At 39.7% G+C, this 25,953-nt stretch overlaps 1 protein-coding gene across 1 annotated transcript in view; it reads left to right on the top strand.

Annotated features, from left to right (window-relative positions):
* The window catches only part of SPOCK1 (SPARC (osteonectin), cwcv and kazal like domains proteoglycan 1), a 738,369-nt gene that overhangs the window by 508,906 nt on the left and 203,510 nt on the right, over positions 1-25,953 (top strand). Inside the window, exon 5 of the mRNA XM_027849220.1 lies at positions 17,053-17,188. Within this exon, the coding sequence (XP_027705021.1) occupies positions 17,053-17,188 (136 nt within the window). The remainder of the gene's footprint in view (positions 1-17,052; positions 17,189-25,953) is intronic.

Raw genomic sequence — 25,953 nt, 5'->3', positions numbered from 1 at the left:
ATCTTTGACAAATATCCATAGGTGGAAAAAAGGAGATTCTGTCAGGCAATCATCTCTCCAGTAACCTCATCATTTGGACGGAGAGAGAAATACCTGGGACAAAAGCTCAGTGAATCATCAAGGAAAGAATTCTCCCAATAAAGAAAGAATGTCCCATGGAGGACAATCAGTGAAAATTAATGGAGTTTGGAGATAGAGTGTTTTGTTTGAGAAATACAAGGAAGTCAATATGATTGAATCATAGAGCATATGTAGGAGAGTAAGGCATAAGAAGATTATAAAGGAGGAGAGAGCCAGGTTATAAAGAGCTTTTAAAACCAAACAAATGATTTTGTATGTAATCATTTAATAAGCAGCTTCTGGAGTTTATTGAACATGTGTGTGTGTGACATGGTCAGACCTATGCTTTAGGAAGATCTATTTGACAGATGAGTGGGGAAATCAACCAACAACCCATTGCAATAGTCCAGGTGTGAAACGATAAGGGCCTGTAACTTGATGGTGGCAATGTTAGAGGAAAGAAATGGGCAGATATTGGGAAATGAGAGATATTGGGAAGTAGAACTGATAGGACTTGATAACAAATTAGAAATGGGAAGTGAGAGAATGAGAAGAGTGAGCAGTTGAGTTTGACACCTAGGTTTTGAGCCTGGTTGACTGGGAGGATAATGGTGTCCTTGACAGCAGTAGGAAAGTTCCAGAGGAAGGAATTGTTTTTTGGAAGTGGGGAAAGAACATGAGTTCAATTTTGAGTATTTTGAGTTTAAGATACCTATCGGATATTCAATTTGAGATATCCAATAAGCAATTGGAGATGAGAGATAGGAGGTCAGGGGAAAGATTAGACCTGGATAAAAAGATACGGGAATCATCTGCATAGAGATGATAATTGAAACCATGGATGCTTATGAGATCACCAAGTGAAATAATATAGAGCCAGAAGAGAAGAGGACCCAGGGTTGAGCCTGGGGAACACCTACACTTAGTGAATGTTGCCTTGATGAAGATCCAGGAAAGGAGACTGAGAAGGAGTCATGAGACTAGTAGGAGGAGAAGCAGGAAAGAACAATTTCAGGAAAATCTAGAGAGAAGAATGTATCAAGAAGAAGAGGGTGATTGTGTTGAAGGCTGCAAAGAGGTCAAGAATCATGAGGACCAAGAAAAGGTCATTTGATTTGACAATTAAGAGATAATTGCTAACTTTGAAGAAAGCAGTTTCAGCTGAATAGTGGTCTCAGATTGAAGAGAGTTTAGAAGAGAATTAAGAGGGAAGAAGACAGCTAGATGGTACAGTAGATAGAATGCGGGGCCCTGAAGTCAGGACTCATATTCCTGAGTTCAAATCTGGCTTTGGACACTTACTATCTGTATGACCTTGGGCAAGTAACTTAATCCCTGTTTGCCTTATCTGTAAAATGAACTGGAAAAAGAAATGGTAAATCACTCCAGTATCTCTACCAAGAAAACCCCAAATGGGGTTATGAAGAATTGGACATGATTGAACAACAACAAAAAGGGGAGAGGGAAGCAGGGTTACAATTTTACAATTGTAGGTGGCTCCAACTTTTTTTTAATGTCTTAAATTTGTTGTTGTTTGTCCCTCATTCTCGAAGAGGACCATGACATCAGGAAAGTGATGCCATGACATGCAAGTGAACTAGATTTAAATGAAGGAGAGTCACCAGCCTCACTTTCTCCTCCAGAGCCATCAGGGTCCAGTGACCAGATATAGATCAGGATGACAGGAAATGGCCCAGGATGCAGTGGGAGACCTTGGCCTTTTTAAGCTAAGGTCTTTCCCAGGTCTCAGTTTGACTGAGGCAATGCCCATTCAGTGATTAAGGCTAGGTAAGAAATGAGGCAGAGAATGGCCTCTTTTACCTAGTTTAAAAAAAAAAATCAATCTGGGAGGGGAAGACCCTCATGATAGTAGCCAACTTGTCCTGATTGTCCCTCTCCCTTTCTGGACTTCCTTATGCTCTCTTTCTTTGTATTTCAAAAAATATAATAATAATAATGTTTCCTTACAATCTTTATTTTTCTTTGCTTCTTCCCCCACCCCTTTCTATTAGTAACCACCAAATCTCCTCCCTCTTCTCCCCCATCAGTCCCCACTCTTAGGCTTAACCTCAAACAAGTCATAGCCTCCGTGGGCTTCAGTTTTTCCTCCTCTATGAGATGAGTGGGCTGGACTGTATGGACTTCTAGTTCTCTTCCACTATTAGATCTATATCTCATGATTTCCCCCTTTTAACAAATGAGTATGGTCAAAATCAAATCAACACAGTGGCTATTTCTGAAAATGTCTATTTTATTCTGTACCTTGGCATTCTTTTTATTACTCATGTGACTTTGGACAAATCCTTAACCTCTCTGGGACTTAATTTCTCCTCTCTAAAAATAGGGGGTTGAACTTGATAATGTCTAAGGGCCCTTCCATAATTAATGACCTGTTTCTCTGGGCTTATAATCTGTCTGGCATCCAGATAACAGGGGTCTTAAGGTCTATTTATCCAATAACAGGGGAGTAGCCAGCAGGAGGCTGATTTGAGTTCTATGATACCTTTAATGTTTCCAGAGGCTAATGGAATTTGCAGCCACTATAGCCATAAAGGTTGTGCTGCAAAGTGATGGGTCGCTATGGAAGGATCTGAAGACATGGTGCAACCTATGCAACCTCTTTAGCAAAAGCTAGTTTTGTGTGTTTTTCTGTTTCTTCTGTCCAATTTGTGAACACATTCATTATTCATGCAGCATACATATATTTAATACCATAAGGAAAAATACCACAAGGTAAAATAGTTCTGTTTCGAAGGTTTAAGATATGAGGAAAATTACCATGCCCAAAGTGCCCTGTTTCCTCATCTTTATCTCTTGACAAGCTTTTTTTTTACCTCTAAGGTTGGTCTTATGTACCACTTTCTCCTTAAAGCCTTTTTTCATCCTTGCCTCCCAAATGAAGATGCTTGCTCTTCTCTCCAATTTTTCCTAGAATCTTTAGTCCATATCTCTCCTTTATCCTCATCATCATCTAGCTTATGCTATATTGTTATGAGATAGCATTTTATTAATAGGGGGCTGAATCTGTTCATAAAAGGGTCTCTGACTCACCTCCATTTTTGCCAAAAGATGCAGAGTGAGGGTTAACAGGGCTTTTTAAACCTAGGTTTGTCTTCCTTCTAATTGTCCTGACAGTACATCATTTAGACCTCCCTTGGCAAAAGCAGGGCAAGCCCGATTGGTGGACATATTACTAAGGAGGTGGGTTAATAGTTTTCGGTTCCTCCCTTTTACTTCATCAGTGTGTGTGTGTGTGTGTGTGTGTGTGTGTGTGTGTACATGCATGGGTTGGGTGAGAGGAAGAGACAGGACTAATCCTCAGGTGAAAGAATTAATGTAAAGCTAAAGAAAATGGCAGCTAGGTGGTACAGTGGGTAGAGTGCCAGCCCTGGAGTCAGGAAGACTCACCTTCCTCAAATGAAATAGGGCCTCAGACATTTACTAGCTGTGTGATCTTGGGACCTGTTTGCTTCAGTTCTTTAGCTGGAGAAGGAAATGGCAAACTATTCTTCGCCAAGAAAACCCCAAATTCTGGACATGTCTGAACAACAAGAAAAGGGAAAGTGGGCTGGCCTTCATGTGTAGCTGTTTATTTCCCTCTCTGATACTTAAGGAATGCTAGTTGCTTTATGAGACCCAGCTACATCTAGCAATCCAGCTAGAAGAATAAAACCACCCCAATTAGGAATCTCTCTCTTGTAGACCAGGTTACCACTAATTTTGATGAAGTAAAAGCAAGGACAAGGGACATGTCCTCTTGGGGATGGCCTAGCTCAAGCTGGCTTCTGTTAGAAGGTGGGGGTCCCACCTGGGAGCCGGCTGGTTAAGGAGCAGATACCTTGGGGGCTGGGAGTGATCATCTTACTTAATCAAGCCCTTCAGAAACTTCCTGCTCTTCAGAAGTGGGGTCTGTCAAAATGAGGAAAAGGATGGATCACAGAGAACTATTGGTTATTAAATAATATAGCACAATATTAATTTCTTCAATGTGTATCTATGTATATGTTTTGCCCATTAGATTATAGGCTCTTTGAGATTCTAGCATGTTTTGTTTTTCATCTTTTTTGGTCTGACACAGAATAGTAAAATTGCAGAGTTGGAAAATAACCTCAGATGTTATCTGCTCCAATTTACATCAGACCCAAAACCTCCTCCACAACACCCCTGATAAGTCATAACCCAGTCTTGACTTGAAGTCCTTTAAAAGGCCATCCTACTTTTGGACAGTTCTTGTTGGGAAATCTTTCCTGAATCCTTGTCTAAATTTACCTCATTGCCACCTCCAGCCATGGTTCCTAGTTTGGCTCCCTGGGCAGGGCAAAATGAGTTTAATCCCTTTTAGCCTGATAGCTGGCACCTGATAGCTCTTCAAATACTTTAAGACAGCTATGATATTTATCCTGCTCTTCTCTTCTCTAAGCTAAAAATCCCCAGTGCCCTCAGCTGATTCTAATACCACAGGGCTTTTCTCAGGGTAGCTAAGTGTTTGTTCTTAATGTTGTCCTTATGTTCTTAAGTGCAAATAGCCTTTTTTTATGAACCTCAACAACAATGAATTCCTTCTCCCCTGTTTTATCAGCCCCAAACTTTAATCTCTTTTTTTTGATCTCTTTAAAATTTTCCCTGTGGAATTTATGAAAGTAATTTTCATCAAGAGTTAACATTTATTGCCTCAAGAATCCTTCCTAGAGCCTTTATGGTCTGCTAGGTTCCCTAATGGAGAGATGAGAGATTCCTCTGAAATATATAATTATATAATTTTATAGTTGGAAAATATTTTAGAGGCAGTCTTCTTACCAATGCTGGCAGCTCCTCAACACCATCTTTGTCAGGTGGTCCTCCAGCTTGAACACACTCTGAGTGATGGCAAGCTCACTAATTTATATTTTAGATTCTGATTTGGCTTGCTGTTTTATGTAAGCCCCACAAAGCATGATTGAGTCTCCTCAACTTGTCCCAATATATTTCCTATATAGCATATTTTCATTTCATCAATGGCTTTCACTCCTTTCAGACTGATTTAGGACAGGGTTTCTTTAACTTTTTCCCACTTGGGACCCCTTTTGAATATCAGCAGTGTTCCTTGGCATTGCCTGACTTGAGGGCATGCACAAGGCAAAGTTCACATGCTTTGTGTTCAGAACTAAGGCTGTGGTAAAGTTGTGCAACACAGGCAAGTGCTGCTAGAAACACAGATTCATTACACCTTTGATTTTTAATTAATTTTTGGTTTTTGCATGTCCAGAAACTTTTTATGTTGCCAAATTTTTCTTGACTCCATGTGGATTTAGGATACTTCCCCTCCCCCAAAGTTTAATGACTTTGATTGATTAAGTCAATAGAAGTATTCTGACTTGATCAAGATAGTTACTTTAAGTGAAGTGGGGTGATTGATTGATTCAATCTCTACCTTTACCCAATTTAACAACAATTCAACAAACATTTTAAGGACCTATGTAAGTCCCTGTGGCAGGAACATAGAACTAAGATAAATAAGACACAGACCCTGCATTTAAGGAGCTAATAATGTAGAGAGAGTGTGTGTGTGTGTGTGTGTGTGTGTGTGTGTGTGTGTGTGTGTGTGTGTGTGTGTTGGGGATGAGGAGACAAAGTGCTATGAGAAATGTAATGAAGGACAGATAGCCTTCACTTTGTGGGGAGGTTGGAGGCAGTCAGGAATGGCCTCATGGAGAAGATGGCATGTGTTCTGGGCCTTGAAGGGACATTGATTTTAACAGATAACATTGGGCTAGGGGAGTCCAAATTAGGGATGGAGGACAAGATGAGAAAAAGTAAATAGGTGGGAGATGGAGAGAATGAGAAAAGATAGCAATCAGTTTGGCTGAAACAGAACACCAGAAGGCAGTTTCTTCTGCCTGCATAAAACAATAGGAAAGGCAAAGATAGAATCCATGTGTCAGAGGCTATTTCATTTTGTTTCTGTATTCCCAGCTCCGGATACCATCATTGGCATATAGTAGGTGCTTAACAAATGCTTACTAATTGTGTGATTGAGGAATCTGAAGTACAACTTGAATAGAAGTCTCTCCTAATTATCCCACTATTAGATTTAGACCTGGCAGGAATTTTAGAGGTTATTCCATTTAATCCCCTCATTTCACTGATGAGGAAACTGAGGCCCAGAGAGTTTAAGTAATATGCCCAAGGTCCCATGGGTAACAAATGACAGAAGCAATATTTGAGGCCAAATAATCTTTCTCCAAAGCTAGTGCTTTTCTACTCTGTTATGTTGCTTCTCCCAATCCTTTCCCATACCCCACACTGCCTCTCAGGAATTTGACCCAGGTCACATAATGAGCTAATACCTTGCTTCAGTTTTTTCCCCAGAGAGGGCTGCTTTCACACTTCCCTGGCTTGTGTTTAAACTTTTTTGGTTAGCTGTCTAATAGAACATCATTACATGTAGTTAACTTTTTCTCAAATAAGGCTGTCTGTCCTGTTTGGGGACTTTTATTAACATACTTTGGGGGTTTCTATTAAGAATTTCTGTGGTGGCAAGCTTACTAGGGACAGACCCAGGACAGTAGAAGCCAGGCGCCTGGAAACGTCTGCCTGCAGTTGCTGACTCATTATAAATGTCAGACAATCTGGTATGAGAATGATGATAAATGTGTTGTGTTCCACTGAAAGAATCATGCTCACTCAGATTAACCCCATGGTGGCAGCCTTCTCATCCATTAAATAGCATCCCACTGGCCACAGTCAGTTTTTCTGTACTCTTGAAAACAGCATGCATGAGCAAAAATGTCTTTGATGAAAGCCCAGAGGACCCTAAAGTCTATGCAATAAAAGATAATGCAAACAGTGATTCATTAAACAAACAGAGAGGGAAAGAGAACAGACAGCTGCCTTAGGCCTCCCTGAGGAAGGTTGCATTCATACAACCTTCCTGTCAAGCCAGTGAGGTGCCTGGACACCATATCTAAGCTTTGCCACCCAGATTAGGCAGAAGAGGTTAACTGCCTTATAGAGGACCCTGGGAACCAGGATAATACCTCCAGTAAAGCTCTTCATTTTCAGGAACTTGAGAACGACTTTATGCAAGTCCTTTCTCTCTAGTCCTTAATTTGTAAAATGAATAAGTTGGAGCTGATACTCTTTAGTGCATCTAGCTCTTTCTGTGAATTTTCCTCAATAATTATAGACACATTTACTAGGGAGATAACAAAGACTGAATTAAAGAGACAATGCCTCTGCCCACATGAAAGTCTAAGAGGAGATTTCACATAACTCTTCTAACAGGGGCCACTTGACCTGAATCAGTAGTGCTCCTATCTTTAGTTTCACTTGAGTTTAGGTGAAATAATATAGAAGGAGAAGAGAAGAGAGTCCATATCGGAGCACCAGGGGACCCTCACAATTAGTAGGAACAACTTGGATACAAAGAAGACAGAAAAAGAGCTATCAGACAGATAGGAAGAGATAGAGGTGAGATTGGAATCAGGAAAACTTAGAGTGAAGAGGGTGATTGAGAATGTCAAAGGCTGCAGAGAGGTCTAGAATGATGATGATTGAGAAAAGACCATTAGATCTGGCAGTTAAGAGATCATTAGTAACTTTCAATTAGTAAGTTTCAATTGAATGGTGAGGTCAGAAGCCAGACAGCAAAGAGTTAAGAAGAGAATTAGAGGAAAGGGAGTAAAGGCACCAATCCTAAATAGACTTCTAAAAGAGTTTAGCCAAAAAAGAGAGGAGAGATAAAAGATGGTATCTAGCAAGGTCAAACAGATTAAATAGGGTTTTTGAGAATGAGGAAAATATGGGTGTGTTTATAGGTAAGGGGGAAGCAGCCAGTAGATAAGGAGAGATGGTATATAAGTACAGGAGTAAGAATGATGAAAGGGGCCATCTGCTGGAAAAGGTGAGACGGAATGAGATCGCTTATGCATGTGTGTGAGGTGGGGTATGTCGTCTTGTCAAGGAGAAGGGCCACCTCTTCATGTGAGACAGTAATGAAGAAGGAGATAGTGGGTGAAGACATTTGAATGATGTGAGATGAGGAGGAGGAAAAAGAACTAGGTGACTGGCCTATATATTTTTTTTCAGTGAAATATGAGGCAAAGTTCTCAGCTGAGAGGGTCATGGTAGAGAGAGCTGTGGGAGGCTTGAGGAGGGATGAAAAGTTTTGGAAAAACTGATGCTGTGAGTGGGATAGAGAAATAATTAGGGAGATTTAAAAGGATTTCTGTTCCATTGAGTACCCAGTTGAGATTATGAAACATAAACATGTAGTGGACAGAATTAGCACCATTTTGCGAATTTTCTCCTAGGTTCATTCAGCAGCATGTGAGTAAGACTGAAGGCAGTAGGTGCTGGTAATAACCAGGACTGGGTTTGGAAGGGCAAGATCTTCAATAGCATAAAAGGACAAAGAACTGGAGAGAAGAGAACAATATAGAGTTGAAGTAGTTCAGCAAGAGGTCAAGAATGGGAAGGGAGGAAATGCAGACTGTGTAGGGGTGATGGCCTGAGAAAGAATTGAGGGATGGAGGTATTGGAAATCAGGATGAGGTCAAAGAACAGGCTTTAGAATTTCACGAGAGAGATAGATGGAATGACCACAGATTGTGATCAAATGAAATAATTTCAGATTTCATTAACATGAATGTGGGATACTTGTGATTGATGACCATCTCTGTCTGTAACTATGATGAGGTAGAAGAGTAAGCTGAGGAATTGGGAGGTTAGGGTATTTGAGGGAGTATCAATATGTATGTTGAGGTCCTCTAGTATGAAAGCAGGAGTTGGGGAGGAAAGACTGTGAACCAGGCACTGAATGCTTTGAAGAAGAAAAGAGGATGTCCTGCAGGCGTGTAGGTAATAGCCACCAGAATTTTGATTGAGTAATAAATATGGATTGAATGAATCTCAAAGGAGGAGAGGTTACTGATTGATGGTGGTAGAGGGAGAGGCTAGAAGTGGAAACAGAGAACAAGGAGTATTACAAGTTCCCAACCTTGACCAACCAGTGAAAGTGTTGAGGTCAGATTTGGGAGAGCAGTTTGAGTGAGAAAGAATTCACTTAGATGTTCTTGGTAGCCATTGGGAGCTTTATTACATGAAAGCTACACAGATCTTGTTAGCAAGAAGCTAGTTAAAGGCCCTGATATTTGGGAAAACCAGACATCTATAGGGGTTTCAGAATGATGATGTAATTTTAGGGTTTTTTATGGGGGTTGAAGATTAGGGACAGGATAAGTGATAGGGATGGGATCTGAACCCCTAAATAGAAAAGATTATGTCTTTGGGATCTGGACCCCAAAAAAGAAAATCACTGGACTTTTTCCAGATTTCTGGTGTGTGCCTGACGTTGTAATCCACTGAACTGGCCTTTCACTGTGGCTATGCTCAATCTCCCAATTCTGTTCTGTAACCTCCTGATTGCCCCTGGCCACTTCCCACCCTTAAATCCTATCTAGGCTCCATTCTCCCTTGGCCACATGGTCTAGGTCTCACGCCAAGACTACTTGGCCACTCCTGGATTCCTCCCACAGCCTTTCCATATATAAGGTCCATCTGGCCTCCATTAAGGGGCTCAGATTCTTAAGACCTGGCCTGCTTGCATTAGCAATACAAATGCTTAGATTCCTTAAGAGGCTGGCCAATATGGTGGATGTTCTAATAAATCTTGTCTTTGACTGAAAGAAGGATTGGGTCGAATTCATTTGAGCAGGATTTGAGTGTTGTGATTTTGGGGTCCTAGCACCCTAAACCTCTAAACTTCAATAGTTTGGTGGCCCATACAGGAAGCTGCCTAACCTCAAGCTCTTCTCCAGCCAAGACTGGAAGGTATGTAAGCCTCTCCCACTGCCCTGTGGTTGGAGTTGCTCTCCAAGCACCTAGAAAGGCTTGGAAGTGATTTTGGGCAGACAGTTACAAGGCTGTCTCACTCTTGATCTGATGCTCTCAGGCCTTGATATTTGGGAGAACCAGGATTATATAGGGGTTTCAGAATGATGATATAATTTTAGGGTTTTTTATGGAGATTGAAGATTAGGGACAGGATAAGGAAGAACAGGTTGAGGAAGAAGGTTGCTTACAAGACAAGGAGGAATTTTAAGACATTATGAGGAAGATGGTTGGCAGGATAAGAAGGACTGAGGGACACAGGATAAAGAAGAAAAAATGCAACTCTTTTGGTCTTACAAGATAATGAGAAGTCTTATGTTATTTCAAAATAAGAGGAAAAGGACTTTAGGAAGCCCTCAAGTTACAAGATGAGCTACAGAATGAACCCCAACCCCACTCAGGAGGAGCTTCACAAAGTACTGGAAAAGTAATCCTTAATATTCTTTTTACCCATTATAGCACCATATGCTGTATATACATCAAAAGTGTAATCAATACTGGAAAGAGTAACCAGGGAAGCTGTGTCTTTAGGGTGAAGCCAGGTCAGTGATTTCAAGATGGAGGGAGTCAGAAAAGAAAATGTTTAAGATGAAATCTAATTGGTTACCTATGGAACAAGCATTTCAGAGAGGACAGTTAGAAGGATTGAGAAACTTTAGAGTAGGAGGTGGAGGTGATGACTTGGGGGGAGCAAGAGGGGTAGAAATAAGGGAGAGGTCCATGGGAAGTGGAAAATGGGATCCAGCAATTGCATCTGAGTTCTCAGAGTAACTGGGATGGGATGGATTTGATGGGGTGGAAGAATGTTAATTACTGAGATCTGAGTTTAGGTTGGTTATCTTTTGTCCATAGTTTCGGGCTTTGGCTTTGGGTGGAGTTGTCCCAGGGCCTCAGGTAGCTATCTGTTGCTGTGGTTGTGTGGTAGTTTGTCCCTTATTCTCCAAGAGAACCACGACATCAGGAAGATGATGCCATGAATTGCAATTGAATTGGATTTGTGTGAGGGGGGGCTGTGCAAAGTCACCAGCCTCGCTTTCTCCTCCAGAGCCATCTGGAGGATGCTGGACCTCCATCTGGAGGTCGGGGCAACTGGAGATGGCCCAGAATGCAGAGGGAGACCTTTGCCTTTTTAAATTAAGGTCTTTCCAAGTTCTTACTTTGCCTCAGGCAACACCCATTCAGTGATTAGGCCTATTTAAGAAGTGAATCAAGGGATGGCCCCTTTAAAAAAAATCAAACTGGGAGGGGTTTGCTGGTTGAAAGAGAAACAATTACTATTTGCATTCACTCTGAGCCATTGGGGCCCAAAAAAACGAACATTAAGTGATGCTTGGGCAGGGACCTATTGTTAGCCAATCAATGAGAGACTGGGGAGGGTGGAAAGCCCTTTGGAGCAATAGATAGTCACAATGTTTAGATCAGGGGAAACCTGAGACTTATTAGTTGTATAATTCTGGGAAAGTCACTTAACCTCCCTGAGCTTCATCTGTAAAATGGAGATCATAACCATGTGATATTGTACATATCGCTCACTTCTGTGGGCCCCACATTCTACAATGATCAGGTAAAGGGATTGAACTAGATGATTTCTAAGGTGCCTTCCAGTCTTAAATCCTATTATCCTATGATAGTGAGTGCTATTTTCAACTCTAGTTTTTCAAAAGACTCAGAAAATAATGTTCAAATGGGCAATTTTCATATCACCAGGATCTGCAGTGCTTCTATGGTGACAGGCAAATTCCCACTAAGTCAGGGAATTAGTATCACCATGGAAAACAACTTCTGGAGATTGATCACTTGCTCATCAGAGAGATGAAGTTAAGGTGAGGAAGAAATAAATCAGAGATTGGCTCTTGGTTTTCTCACCTTCCCCTATTGGTTCATTTCCCCACTTTTAAAATGTGGTCTTGAATGGTCTCTGGGGTAGTCTGGTACTTGGAAATCCTAAGTGGAAAGAGGAGGGTGGACAAGAAGTATTTCATCCATAACAAGGTGGAGTCATTCAAATACAGGAAAGAAGGTTGAAATGTACCTTCAGCTTGGACATATTAGCACTTGACCTGTGATTATTATCTTCATAATAACCAGAAGACAGTCATTTATTGAATCTAATTAGAAACCATTTTTGGTGGCAGGGGAGTGGAAGTAGGGAGCCTGCTGTACCCCAGATTTGTTGAGGGTCATAGCTCTTTGGGTCTTAGGATATGAACAGGCAATTCTCAGATGAAGAAATTAAAGCCATCTGTAACCATATGAAAAAATACTCTAAATCACTATTGATTAGAGAAATGCAAATCAAAACAACTCTGAGGTACCACATCACACCTATCAGATTGGCCAACATGACAAAACAGGACAATGATAAATGTTGGAGAAGATGTGGGAAAATTAGAACACTAATACATTGTTGGTGGAGTTGTGAAATGATCCAACCATTTTGGAGAGCAATTTGGAACTATGCCCAAAGGACTCTAAAAATGTGCATACCCTTTGACCCAGCAATAGCACTTCTAGGGCTGTATCCCAAAGAGAGCATACAAATGGGAAAAGGACCCATGAGTGCAAAAAGATTTATAACAGCTCTTTTTGTGGTGGCAAAGAATTGGGAATTGAGAGGATGCCAATCAATGGGGATATGACTGAACAAGTTGTGGTATATGAATGTAATGGAATACTCTTGTGCTATAAGAAATGATGAGCAGGCAGACTTCAGCAAAACCTGGAAAGACTTGTATGGTCTGATGCTGAGGGAAGTGAGCAGAACCAGGACAATGTTGTACACAGTAACAGCCACATTGTGTGATGATTAACTTTGATAGACTTAGCCCTTCTCAGCAATGCAAAGATCTAAGACATCTCCAAAGGTCTCATGATGGAAAATACTATCCACATCCAAAGAAAGAACTATGGAGTTTGAATGTAGATTGAAGCATACTATTTGCAATTTTTTTTCTTCTGTTTTGTTTTGTTTTCTCTTTCTTGTGGTTTCTCCTATTGGTTCTAATTCTTCTTTACAACATGATTAATGTGAAAATATATTTAATAGGAATATACATGTGTAGCCTATATCAGATTGCATGCTGTCTTGGGGAAGGAGGTGGAGAAAAATTTAAAACTCAAAAGCTTATGGAAGTGATTGTTGATAAATCAAAATAAATTAAGTAAATAAAATAGTTCCTGGGTGGAGGTCTACTAAATAACAATAAATAATATATATAAAATATATAAATATACACAATACATGATATGTTATATAATGTATTAATATGCAATCATCATATTTAATAATTAATGTGTGTTATATTAATATACAATATAATATATAAATATATAAAATTAATAATAATGACATACAGTTTTGCTCAATAGAAGTATTTTACAAGAACTACCAAGCACAACATCTGCTCATAGAAGTTCCTGGCTCTAAAACCCAAAAATGACTTCTACATTTTGAAAATAAGATCTTTAACAATTTTTAAAAGATTTTGTTGAGTTTATTATCTTTTTTGATGTGAATACACATCATACTTTCTCATTCTGTGTAACTTTTGGTTGTATGGTTGTACATATCTGTCATAGGGAAGGGAGTTCATCTATCTTTTCTTGAGTTTTTTTAAAACTCTGCATGCCAATGGATCATATGAGCTGTCCATTGATTATCCTTCACTCTTGCCACATGACAAGCTCATCTGCTTTTCCAGTCACACATGCAAGGGAAGAAGTATAAAGGATATATATTGTCATCCTTAACAATCTTAAAAATGTGACAATTATTTAAAGAAGGTTGACAATGAATATCCATCTTGCACTTTGTTGGACCTACCTTGACTAAAAAGCATTGGACTTCTCAGATTTTTCACAGGGAGATGAAAAAGGAGAGAAAAGACTGATATTATTCTTCTTGGCTTTACATCTACCACTGCCCAAAAAAGAGTGTTAATGGCCTGTCCTGTGCCAGCCTCTTAGGGAAAAGGTGGCAAGATAGAAAGACCAGAGCCCCAAATATTTTGCTTTATTGTTTTCCAGATAGAGATGAGAGGTATGAGAAAACAGACAAGAAACATCTACTTTTCTACATAATCAGAAAGAGTGAGGAAGAGGAAGAGAGCTCAAAAGAGCTATATCTTGAACCTCTGCTTAATACTTCCAATCAAGCCTGGTCAAATGCTAGTACCCAGGCCAGCTCCTTAGTCTTCCCAACTGAGGGCAAAAGGCAATGTCTTATCTTAACACTCCAAACTCTTTTTTTTAATTTAATTTTTAATTTATGGAATAAAACAAGCATTTCCAAAATATAGTACAATAAAAAAGATTATACATGAAACTGCAAATCTACTATGTACAACTTGCTGTTCCTTTAAAATATACAACAAAATTATCATGTAAATTTTTTTCTTTTTTTTTTCTTCCCTACCCCTGCCAACATGGCTACCATTAGATACAAATTTGTGTGTGTGTGTGTGTGTGTGTATTTGGACTTGAAGTTATAAGGCCTAGGTTTGAATCCTAGCTTTGCAACTTTCTAGGTCACCATGGGCAAATTGCATAATTTTTCAGAACCTTAGCTTCTGAATCTGTAAAATGAATGGATTGCATAAGATGGTTTCTTATAGCTTCTTCTATTTATCAGTTCTTTCTCTGGATGCAGATAGGGTCTTTCTGTATATGTCCTTTATAGTTTATTTGAGTATTTATAATAAACAAAATAACCTATTGGCTCAAAGTCTTTTTTTTTCTTTTCTTTTCTGTTTTTTTTCTTTTGGTGAGGCAATTGGAGTTAAGTGACTAGACCAGGGTTACACAGCCAGTGAGTATCATGTGTCTGAGGCCAGATTTGAACTCAGGTGCTCTTGACTCCAGGGCCAGTGCTCTATCTACTCTACCATCTAGCTGCCCCTCAAAGTCTTTCTTAAAACAATATTGCTGTTACTGTATATAATGTTCTCTTATTGTGTCCAAAAGGTAGTTTAATAACTCTTTGGACATAATTTCATATTGCTCTCTAAAATGGTTGGATCATTTTACATTTCCACAAACAATGAATTAGTGTTCCAATTTTTCCACATCCTCTCCAACATTTGTCACTTTCCCCTTCTACCATTTTAGCCAATCTGATCCAGGTCTGAAGGGTTCCCCTTGCTCTCTAAGGACAAAACAGTTTTGAATCAAAACAGGGCTGCCCTGTTAACAAGCAGAAAGCTGTTTCTTTGGTCTAATCAGTATTTATCTTTAGTGCCCACTTTCTTGGCTTTAGTTGATGGTGGAAAGGTATAGTGTAATGTCCTTTTCTCCTTTCCAAAAAGGTAGTTGGTAGCTAGATGCCATTTGATAACTTATGACTTTACCAAGGATGGTTGAGTAGACAGATTCACTGCAATTCAATAAACATTTATTTTAAATGCCTACTATATACAGAAGCCTGTTCTAGGTGCTGGAAGGAAGCAATGTAAAAACATATTAAGGTCAAGATAATCTTTTGAGGTGCTATTGGGAATTCATTGCTCAATATCCCGCATGTATTGGAGCGGGTGTCTATTCTGTAGAATCATTTCATGTGAGCAAACCTCAATGAGGGCTCTCTCTCTGTGGGATTTATGATTGGCCTAGTAATATTTATCCTTAGAGCTGAATTCACTCTGAAAGCTACTCGAGTTACTAAATGTGGTTTGTTGGGAGAGTGGCTGCCTGATAAGAGAAAAATGACAGCTTTGACCACAGGCTTTTATTTTACTGGTTTGTGATACTGTGATGGGGTTCCTTCTGTGGACACAAGCCATCCTAATAGCACTATACATCATTATGACAAAGGTTAGAATTGGAGAAAACTTGAGCTGAAATGAAAGAATAGAATTTTGATTATTTTAACGGTTGAAAGTGACATTACCTTGGAGTCTTTATCGCTTGGCAAATTGCAAGCTGGAATGAAATTGCTTTAAAAATGTATCCAGAAATACTTTTCTACAGCTGTGATAAAGTCATTCAGTTGTATTTAGGAATGCATTTCTATCTACACCACTCTGAGATAGACTTTGTGCTGAGCTTAGAGGACAGAGAAAGCTTCTGAATCTATAAAATGAAAGCATTGCATGAGATGGTTTCTTAGGTCCCACAGACTTAGAGCTGGAAAGAACCTCAAAAGTTACCGAGTCTCATGCCCTCATTAATCCTATTAATCCTTGGTTGAGCATATAGTGGTATAATGGAAACACCACTGACTTGGAGTCAGAAAAAACTGAGTTTGAATCTTGCCCTGATATTTACTAGCTGAGTAACCCTGTATGACCACTCTGAGGCTTGATTTCCTCACCTAAAAAAATGGAGATAATAATATCACCTTTCTTACAGAGTTATCATAAGGATCAAATGCAAAATGTTTTGAAAATTTTAATTGTATCTATACATGACAGATGCTATTTGTCTCTCCTTTTCACACCCCACCCTCCACAATGTAAGCTTCTTGTGCAAGGATTATTTCATTTATTTTATTTGTTTTCTTAGCATCTAGCACAGTGACTGGCACATAGTAGGTTGTTAATGAATTCTTGTTGATTGATGCCGATGCTTGCAAAAAATAAAATAAAAGGATGTCCCCCTATCTTGGTGAAGCTTAATTAATTGGGAATCCTAATTATTCAGTGGCCCATGGGCTTTTGAGTTAATTATTTTTTTTTCTGGATCATTAATACATACAATGTCTAACAGCTCTCCTTTGCCTGTGAGATGGTGGAAATGTGTCCCTCCCAGAAGCAGTTTCTAGGACAGCAAACAGATCAGATGGTCAAGTGACTGCCCCCTTTCATGACTCTGTTGGTGGACTAGAGTTACAACTTGCTTATCTGGTTCTTAGAAAGTCATTTTCAAACTCTTGACTGCAGGTGCCTATAATCCACATCTGCTCTACCTTGGCTTCTCCTCAGGGTGACAGGAAGAATATCTGAGAGCAGGTGGGGGGGATAGGAATTTGCTTGATTAAAAACAAAAAAGCTTTGAATAGTTGGAGTCTAGGCCTTATTATAATAAGTGTCTCTACCACCCACAATCCATCAAGGAAAAATCTCTGGACTATTTGAGGTTTTCACTAATTTTTTTTTCCTCTTTTGTGTGTGTCTCTCTGTTTCATAGTCTTAGGCAAAAGAAGGGGAACATGGCCCACAAACACTGGACTGGAACTTCAAATGTAGTCAAGTGCAAACCTTGCACAGCTTCTGCACACACCACCCTTGTTTGCGGCTCTGATGGTCACACCTATACCTCCAAGGTAAATGTCCTTTGTTTTCTACAGGTCTTCTCCATTATCATTGTTATCATCAGTAAGCATCCTCTAAAATGCTTCAGAGCATTTGGGCTGAACCAAAACAATCTCTCCATTCCACGTGTCCCTTTGTTAATAAACACACACACACATGCATGTGCACATTGACACACAGACACACATGTGCCGTCTTTGCTGTCCTTGAATTTTATGTGTTTGTGCATGACAAGACAAACAAATGTGGATAACCCTGCACAGGACAGCCAGATAGGCCAGATGACAATGTTATGTCACTTAGACCAAAGCGTCAGTAACTTTGAGTGGCAGGGGACAAAGGGAGGACGATGTATTTCAGTGGGGCAGATCAGAAAGATTAACTGTGATTATTAGTCCAAGAATGGATGTGAGCAATTTTTTGACTGAGCTGGGAAGGGTTCATGGAGGAGGTAGGATTTCAGAACTATTTACATGATGGGAAAGAGGCAGTCTGTTTGCTGTGGATCAGTGTTTCTAGCCTGTGCTGCTGGTCTGTTGAAAGTGGGAATATGACCCACAGAGAAAGGGGACATCTCTCCTTGGACTTAAGATGCTGCTGTCATTTATAGGACCACACTTTTGGTTTTAAGGGAAAAAAAATGACAAAAAATATCAAGAATGGGATGGGGCAGTAGGATCTATAGATACCCTTTAAAATTTTTGAATTTCCTCTTTTTTTTTGCTCTGTCAGAAAGTTGGTGACCACAGATGAGAACCACTAGATGATAGGGGGCCAAGTCAGAGAATCCATGGATGTTGAGGGAGAGGGAATTTGGTCTAGGAAAGGGACTGCACAAGGAGTCATCAGTCCATTGATTGCTCTGTTCATCACTTATATTTAAGTGTTTCACTTGGTAATAATGGAGGATTCAATGGAAATGGAGGGAGTGTACAGTATTGCATTGTAAAAGACAAACAAAAGGTATCAATTTTAAATATACACACACACACATATACACACATATAGATATAGATATAGATATTCAGCCACACATATTGATCCTCACTGTGTGCAGAGTTTCATATGAGGCATAATGCGGGACGCATAAGGAAAAGCAGACAAGGACCCTTGTGTTTTGGATGAGATATCCTAGCATGTAGGTCTGCAAGATAATTCACTATAATAATAACAACTCACATTTCTGTAGCATTCTAAGATTTGCAAAGTACTTCCCTTTCAACAATGTCTTAGAATACATAGTATATGGGTTTGCTATTACTCAATTGATAGATGAAGAGGCTGGGAGTCTGAGGTTAAGGAACTTGGCCAGGCACATGACTAATAAATGCAAGATTCATTGTTATAACCCAGTCCTTCTGAGTGTACTATCTCTTAAAGTAGTAAGCAGAGGTATTCACATCCAGGTGGGGAGTCCTGGTGGTGAGTTGACCTTTGCACCATTCTAGAAACTCCTAGAATCCAATTGCCACCAAGCTTCTCCAGATTTCTTTGGACAGATTGTACTACAGTTGCATATCCCACTTATCTAAGCCCTGCTCCCCGCACCCCAACCTACCCCTGACATTCCAAGCAACATGTCAAAAGTTAAGGAAATACTGCCGTACTATAACCTCCCTATCTATTGGTTAGCCACTATAAGTCTTTAGAGAGCCCTTACTGCCAGCTTAGCCTGCAAATGGTAATATAATTCTGTGGCTGTATCCTCTCATTATTGATTTCATGTTGTGTAGATCATATATTTTCTGTTCCCTTTAGTTATCACTTTGCTATTCTTGATTTTCACATATATCTGACAAAAGAGCAGTTCCATAAAATGGAGGGGTGTGACTTGACCTTGAATTTTATCAGGAGCCTTGTTATGCTTCCAGGACTCAACTGAGCCATGAAAAAGATGGCTCCCCTCTCTGCAGAGTCAATAGTCCAGACCTCCAAGATCACAGAATCATTATGTGGTAGCCCCATGGTATGATTTCACCTGGCTACCATAATTATCACTGCCCACTAGCAAAAGTTATATGAAAGAAGAAAATTTCAGTGGACACTAATTAAGGCTTCCTTCCCCAATTTCATACAGTTTTCTCTGGACAAGTGGTATGGAGCATGTCTCAGTCAAGGGGATGGAGCAGGGTTGAGTGAAACCATCTAGTTGCTTCCTGTTTTAAATATTTATTCTTGATAATTAGGCTCTTATCTCTGTTATTTTTTTGGATTGCAAAAACTCTCCTTTTTGGGCCCACAAGGAAACTATTGTGGCACTCTGTGTCTATTATTGATCGTCTATGAAGGCTCTGAGCTTAGCTAGATACTAGGCAAATAGTTTTTCTGAGAAAAGTTTGAAACTTGCTCAAAGTGGACTAGCTTCTATAAGGATTCAGCTATGGTGATAATGAAGACAGTGCTGAATTTGGAATGAGATCTGCATTTGAATCCTGGACCTGCCACTCACCAGCTGCAATCTTGTCTGATTTCCTCAATCTGGCCTCAATTTCCTAATCTATAAAATGAAAGGATTAAATGAGATTAACTTTAAATTTTCCTTTAACTGTCTGTGATTTTATGATCTTTTATGATTCTTTTTCAAAAGTGTTATTCCTAAAACATAGATTTGATCATTTTATGCTCCTCCTCAATAAGCTCTACCCACTCCCTGTAGCTTCTAGGAAGAAATACAAACTCTTCTATTTGGCAGGTAAAATCCTTCAAAACTTGCATCCAACCTACATTTCCAAGCTTATTTCATATTATTCCCTTGCCCATATTTTACAGTCTAACCAAACTGGCCTTCTTGCTGTTCCTCAGATGTGATGCTACACCCCTGTGGTACAGTGGAAATAGAAACTGACTCTGGAGTAAGATGGACACAAGTTAAAATTCTGCCTCTGATACTCACTGGCTGTGTGACCTTGGACAAATTCCTTTACGTCCCTGAGCTTCGGTTTGCAAAATGATGTAGCTATATTAGATGTCCTTTGGGGTCTATGATCTTCTGGCCTGTCATCTCTCTGCTTTTGTGGACTGTCCCCTGTACTGAAATGCACTCCTTCTTTACCTCCACTATTTAGAATCCTAAGCTTCTTTCTAAGTCCAGTTCAAGTGTAACCTATATGAGTTTTTCCTGATTCCACTTAGGTACAAATACCTTATTGCCTTCTCAGTGAAATTATCTCTTAGTTACTTTGTTTAGATCTGTGTACACTTACATGTGTACTTGTTGATTCTCCCTGCAATGTAAACTTCTTCAGGGCATGGACTGTTTCATTTTTGTCTTAGAATTCCCCAGTGCCTGGCTTTACAAATGCTTGTTGATTGATTAATTCAAAACATAACAAGAAAGAGCACAGATCTGGGAGTCAGATTCTATACCTGGTTCTGTCATTAATTTCTTGTGTGACCTTGGTCAATTCATTTATCTTCTCTGTGCTTCAGTTTTCCAATATTTAAAATTAATGGGTTGGATTAAATGATCCCTAAGATCCTTTCTAGATCTCTAGACATTGCTATTGCTTTCTCAAAAGACTTATCACAATTTCAGAATAATGTGGCATGTGTTGTTTTTTTTTCTTAAATTAAATTTAAATTTTTTTCAACTAACAAAGATTTATTTTCACTTCTTCCCATCTTCCCTCATTGGGAAAAAAGAAAAGAAAAACAAAACTCAAAGCTCATAATATGTAATGTGGAGTGTAGCAAATAATATGTATAATCAAGTGTAACAAATTCCCACAGTAGTCAGATCCAAATATATATATAATCTACATCTATCTATCTATCTATCTATCTATCTATCTATCTATCTATCTATCTATCTATCTATTTATATATCTGTATGTAATAGTCCTTCACCTCTTTCTCAGAAGGTAGGTAATATGCTTCATTATCAGTCCTCTGGAGTCTTGTTTGGTCATTACCCTGATTAGAGTTATTAAATCTCTAAAAATTATTTCTCTTTACAATATTGTTGTTATTGTGCAAATTGTTCTTTTGTATAAACTTCAGTCTGCATCAGTTCATATAAATTTTCCCAGGTTTCTCTGAAGTCATTCTTTTCCTCACTTCTTAAGGCACAATAGCATTCTATTACATTCATATACCGTAATTTGTTCAGCTATTCTCAAATGATGAACATCCTTTTATTTTCCAGTTTTTTTACACTACAAAAAGAGTTGCTGTAAAGATTTTTGTACTTACAGGAACTTAACCTCTTTCTTTATTCCTCCCAGTTACTCAATTTACTAATTTCCTATCACTTACTCCTCCACCTACCTCACCCACACACAGAAATGGTCATATCCTTGATCTTGTCATCACTTACAAATGTACCACTTCCCTGTTCAAGAACTCTGAAATTCCTTTATCTGATCACAATCTGTTGTTATTCTACCTCTCCCCCTGCTTTACAGCCCCTAACCCTATTCTTTGTCCTCTTCCCAGCCTCCAATTCCAACCTGTCTTCTACAGAAGATTACTCCTTCTTTCACACTTAATCTCTCACTAATCTTGAATCTTTCCCTGTATACTGGCTTTTTCCTTACAGCCTAAAAACACGACCATATCTCTCTCATCCTCAAAAAGCCCTCACTTTAGATGTCCAATCCAATAGCTATCATCCAATATCTCTCCTCCCATTTGTAGCTGAACTACTTGAGAAAGCCATCTACACTTCCTTTTCTTTCACTTGCTTCTTAAAATTCTCTATAGTCTGCCTTCTAACCTCATCATTCCACTGCCACCTTTCTATCCAAAGTTACCAATAATCTCTTAATTGACAAATCTAAATTGTCTTTTCTGAATACTCATCTTTCTTGACCTCTTTGCAGCCTTTGACATTATGAGTCACCTTTTCCTAGCTCCTTTCCTATCTGTCTGACTGCTCCTACTTTGTATCTTTTGCTGTATCTTCATCTAGCTTGTTCCTGCCAACCCTTGATATTGAATATCCCCCATAAACCCTTTAATATGGTTCTCTCCCAAATTCTGTCCCAGGCCCTCTTCTTTTCTCCCTTTGTATTGTTTCATTTGGTGATCTCATCAACTCCCATGGATTCAATTATCATCTCTATGCAGATGACTCTCAGATCTATTTGTCCAGCTCCCATCTCTCTTAATTCCTGGTATCACATGTCCAATTGATTTATTGGATATCTCAAACTGTGTACCCATAGACATGTCAAACTCAGCATGTCCAAATTGTTGATTGATTAATTCAAAATATTGTTGATTATCTTTCTCCTCAAACCCTTCTGTCTTCTTAATTTCCCTATTAAATTCCTTGTTAATTTCCCTACTGTCCAAGGTACCACCATCCTTTCAACCATTCAGGTTCATAAGCTAAGTATCATCCTCGGCTCCTTACTTTGAACACCCTTATATCCAATCAGTTGAGAAACCCTATCAATTCTGCTTTTTCAACTTTTCTCATTTATAACCCCTTCTCTGACAATGCCACCAGTCTGGTGCACATCCTTATTGCCTCAAACCTGGACTATTGCAATGGCCTAGTCTTCTGATTGCTCTCCTTGCCTATCAAATTTCTCCCTACTCTATTCCATCTTGCAATCAGCTTTTAAAATGATCTTCCTAAAGCACAGGTTTGACCATGTTATCTTCCCACTCCCACCACCCATTCAGAACCTTTCTATTTAAGATTAATTATAAAATTCTCTTCTGTCTTTTAAAGTCCTTCATAACCTGGTCCTCTCCTACCTTTCTGTCTTTATACTTACTCTCCTCCAAGTGCTCTACAATCTAGTGATACTGGCTTCTTTGCTCTTCCTTGAACAAGACACTCTATCTCACAACTCTATGCATTCTTATTGGTTTCCCCCATGCCTGGAATTTTCTCTCTCCTCATCTCTATCTCCTGGTTTCTGTAACTTCTTTCAAATCTGAGCTAAAATTCCACCTTCTACAAGAGGCCTTTCCTCATTTCTCTTAATGCTAGTGCCTTCCCTCAGTTAATTCTGTCTGTCTGTCTGTCTGTCTGTCTCTCTCTTTCTCTCTCTCTCTCTCTCTTTGTACTTATCTTGTTTGTACATAGTTGTTTGCATGTTGTTTCCTCCACTGGACTGTGAACTTCAGGAGAGCCTTTATTGCCTTTTTTTTCTTCTAATGTCCCCAGGGCTTTTCACAGTATCTGGCACAAAGTGCTCAATAAATGCTTGTTCACTTCGCTTAATTTTCATCCCTGCATTATAAGCCTAGCAAGATTATCATGGGGTCAAAGGACATGTACAGTTTAGAGCATTTTTTTGGCGTAGTTCCAATGTGCTTTCTAGAATAATATTGTGTGATATGTACATAGCAGACTGTGCCAGCTGCGCCGTGCACTCTCCTCCTATAAGGAGCAGGCTGCCAGAGTCATACTACTTACCAGTCTTCGGAGCCTACCCGGATAAACACACAGAGACGAGCTGACCAGGAGGTGCCAACGCCCGAGCTTTATTCAGAGGCCATCACAGCAAGGCCAAGCAGGAAGGCCATAGCAAGAGAGCAGGAGCAAAGAGAGAGCGAGCTCCAACCACAACCGTTCCTTAAGTACCTACTTAGCCCCTCCTCCTCAGCCCGCCTACTAGTCATTGATTGTAGGATCAGATACCGGAAGGGGATGTCTGGGTTTAGCGCACCAAGGGAGAGGAAGTGACGCAGGAGGCTAGGACCAGATACAGGAAGGAGGCGTCTGGGATTAGTGCATAGACAAAGGGAGAGTACGTGACCCAGGAAGTCAGGCGCAGATACTGGGAGGAGGCGTCTGGGGTCAGTGCTACACAAACGTAAGGTACGTGACCCAGGAAGTCAGGAAGGACACATGAAGGAGGTATCTGGGGTTGACGTTGCACTTAGGGAGGGGGCTAGACAAAGGAACTCGTTCTCTGCCGTCCCACTCCCACGTGGCACAGCCCCCTGCCTCAGGAGCTTGAGCTCCAGTTACTTCTCCGTATCCAGCCCATCCCAGTTCACCACAACTCCGCCTAGCAAAGCCCCTGCCTTGGGAGCGTGAGCTCCGGTCACTTCCTAATATCTTGTTCCTACCCCATCTTGCCACAATCTTCACTTGGCAGTAGCCAACATCAGACAGTCCCTCACAGTAGACACTCATTAAGATTTTGTTGAAGGTGGAATGAATAAATTTGGAGTCTAAGATCAATGATAAAACCATTAATTGCCATTTGAAGATCTGTATTTGCCTTGGCATGTAGCATATTGTACCTCAGATTCTGCAGAAACATTTCTACTTGTCTTTGGCTTGGCAAGTGTTTTTTAAATGCCAGCTTCCTATGATTCTGGGCCTGCCAGGAGCAGCAGTGGTTTTGTCAGATGCAGGTGGGGATGCTGTTAGCAGCTTGAAATTTTTTTTTTCCAGAAAAGTCTGCTGCTGACCAGTCACGATCCCTGGTGTAGCAGCTTCTATTGGTGCTTCTCATTTATGAGCCAGGAATGAGCTATGCAGGTTGGCAATGAGTCCCCTCTTGCGGGATTTCCTGTCCCTCAGAACATAAGAGCTCCCTGTTATGCTGGTCAAGATTGTCATAAACCTTTTTGCTCCAGGCACTGTGGGGATAAGCATGAGGGAGGAGGTAGATGATGGCCTATAGCAGGGACTTGGGCTGTAGGTCTTTTATTTGTGAACTAAGGTCCATGTCTTCAGGATCAATGTTCTGGCCAACCTGGGCCTTGAGTGTCTCAGTTCCAGGAATCATCCATTGCTCCATTCTTTTCCAGGAGCTTCTTCAGAACAAAAAATAATTCAAAAATCATGAAGAGAAGCAGCTAGATTGCACAATGGATAGAGTACTGGCTCTGAAGTCAGGAAGACCTGAGTTCAAATCTGGCCTCAGACGCTTACTAGCTATGTGACCCTGGGCAAGTCACTTTAACCCTAATTGCCTCAAAAAAAAAAAGGAAATAAAAATCATGAAGGACCTCCACCCATGTTCACTCTGGCCTCAGAAGAAGTGCTGAAAATTGCCCTGACTTCATAATCATTATTAGTGTGCAAAATAATAACAATGTTCTCTCAATTTCCTTTTGTATCCGTCTTCTACCCAGCTACATTCTAAGGTTGTCATGAGTCCCTTTGTAAATCTTAAATCATTTTATCAATCTTAGTTACTATAAAAATAATTATTGCTATTATTATTATTATTACTTGTCTAAAGAATTTAAAGCACTGTTACCTGTCTCGATTCATTTGAACTTGTGAAAATCCTCTGCCTCATTTTACATATAATGAAAACAAAGGTTCAAAGAAGTTCCATAGACCCACAGAAAATCAGTGGCAGTTAAAGACTAGAATCCTGGTCTCACAACTTCTATTTCTGTGCTCTCTCTATTAAATTATTTGATTTTTTTTTTAAAGATTTGTTTAAAAACTAGAAAAGATATGGTGAGGCTTAGGGTTTTGATCTCTGCCTTCTACCTTGAAGGCTCTTCTGAAGGATGTAGTTTCCCTTTTCTAAGAGGAATGAAATCACTGACGTTCACATATAATCAGTGTGCAATTCCCCTCTTCTTTTCAGTCATGGGGTTCTCCTACATTGCCTTCCTGTGTTGACATTTTGATACCTGTGTAATCTATTGTGTTTCAATCAACACTTTCAACCCACACTTGATGATGTCAGGTGTATAATTACATTCCCTATCACTTTTTTCTCAGTCTTATGTTTCTGAAGTAGCTGAGATACAGCAGTCCCCTTGAGCTGATGGGACCTTACACACACACAAGGCTATTGGTGAAAGTGAACTGAAGACATGAACCTTCAAATAATTATTCTTC

Source organism: Vombatus ursinus, unplaced genomic scaffold (genome assembly GCF_900497805.2).
Source record: "Vombatus ursinus unplaced genomic scaffold, bare-nosed wombat genome assembly UNPS02007284.1, whole genome shotgun sequence".
NCBI lineage: Eukaryota > Metazoa > Chordata > Mammalia > Diprotodontia > Vombatidae > Vombatus > Vombatus ursinus.
Note: the sequence above shows the minus strand (reverse complement) of the source record. Positions and strands in the feature narration are given on the sequence as shown.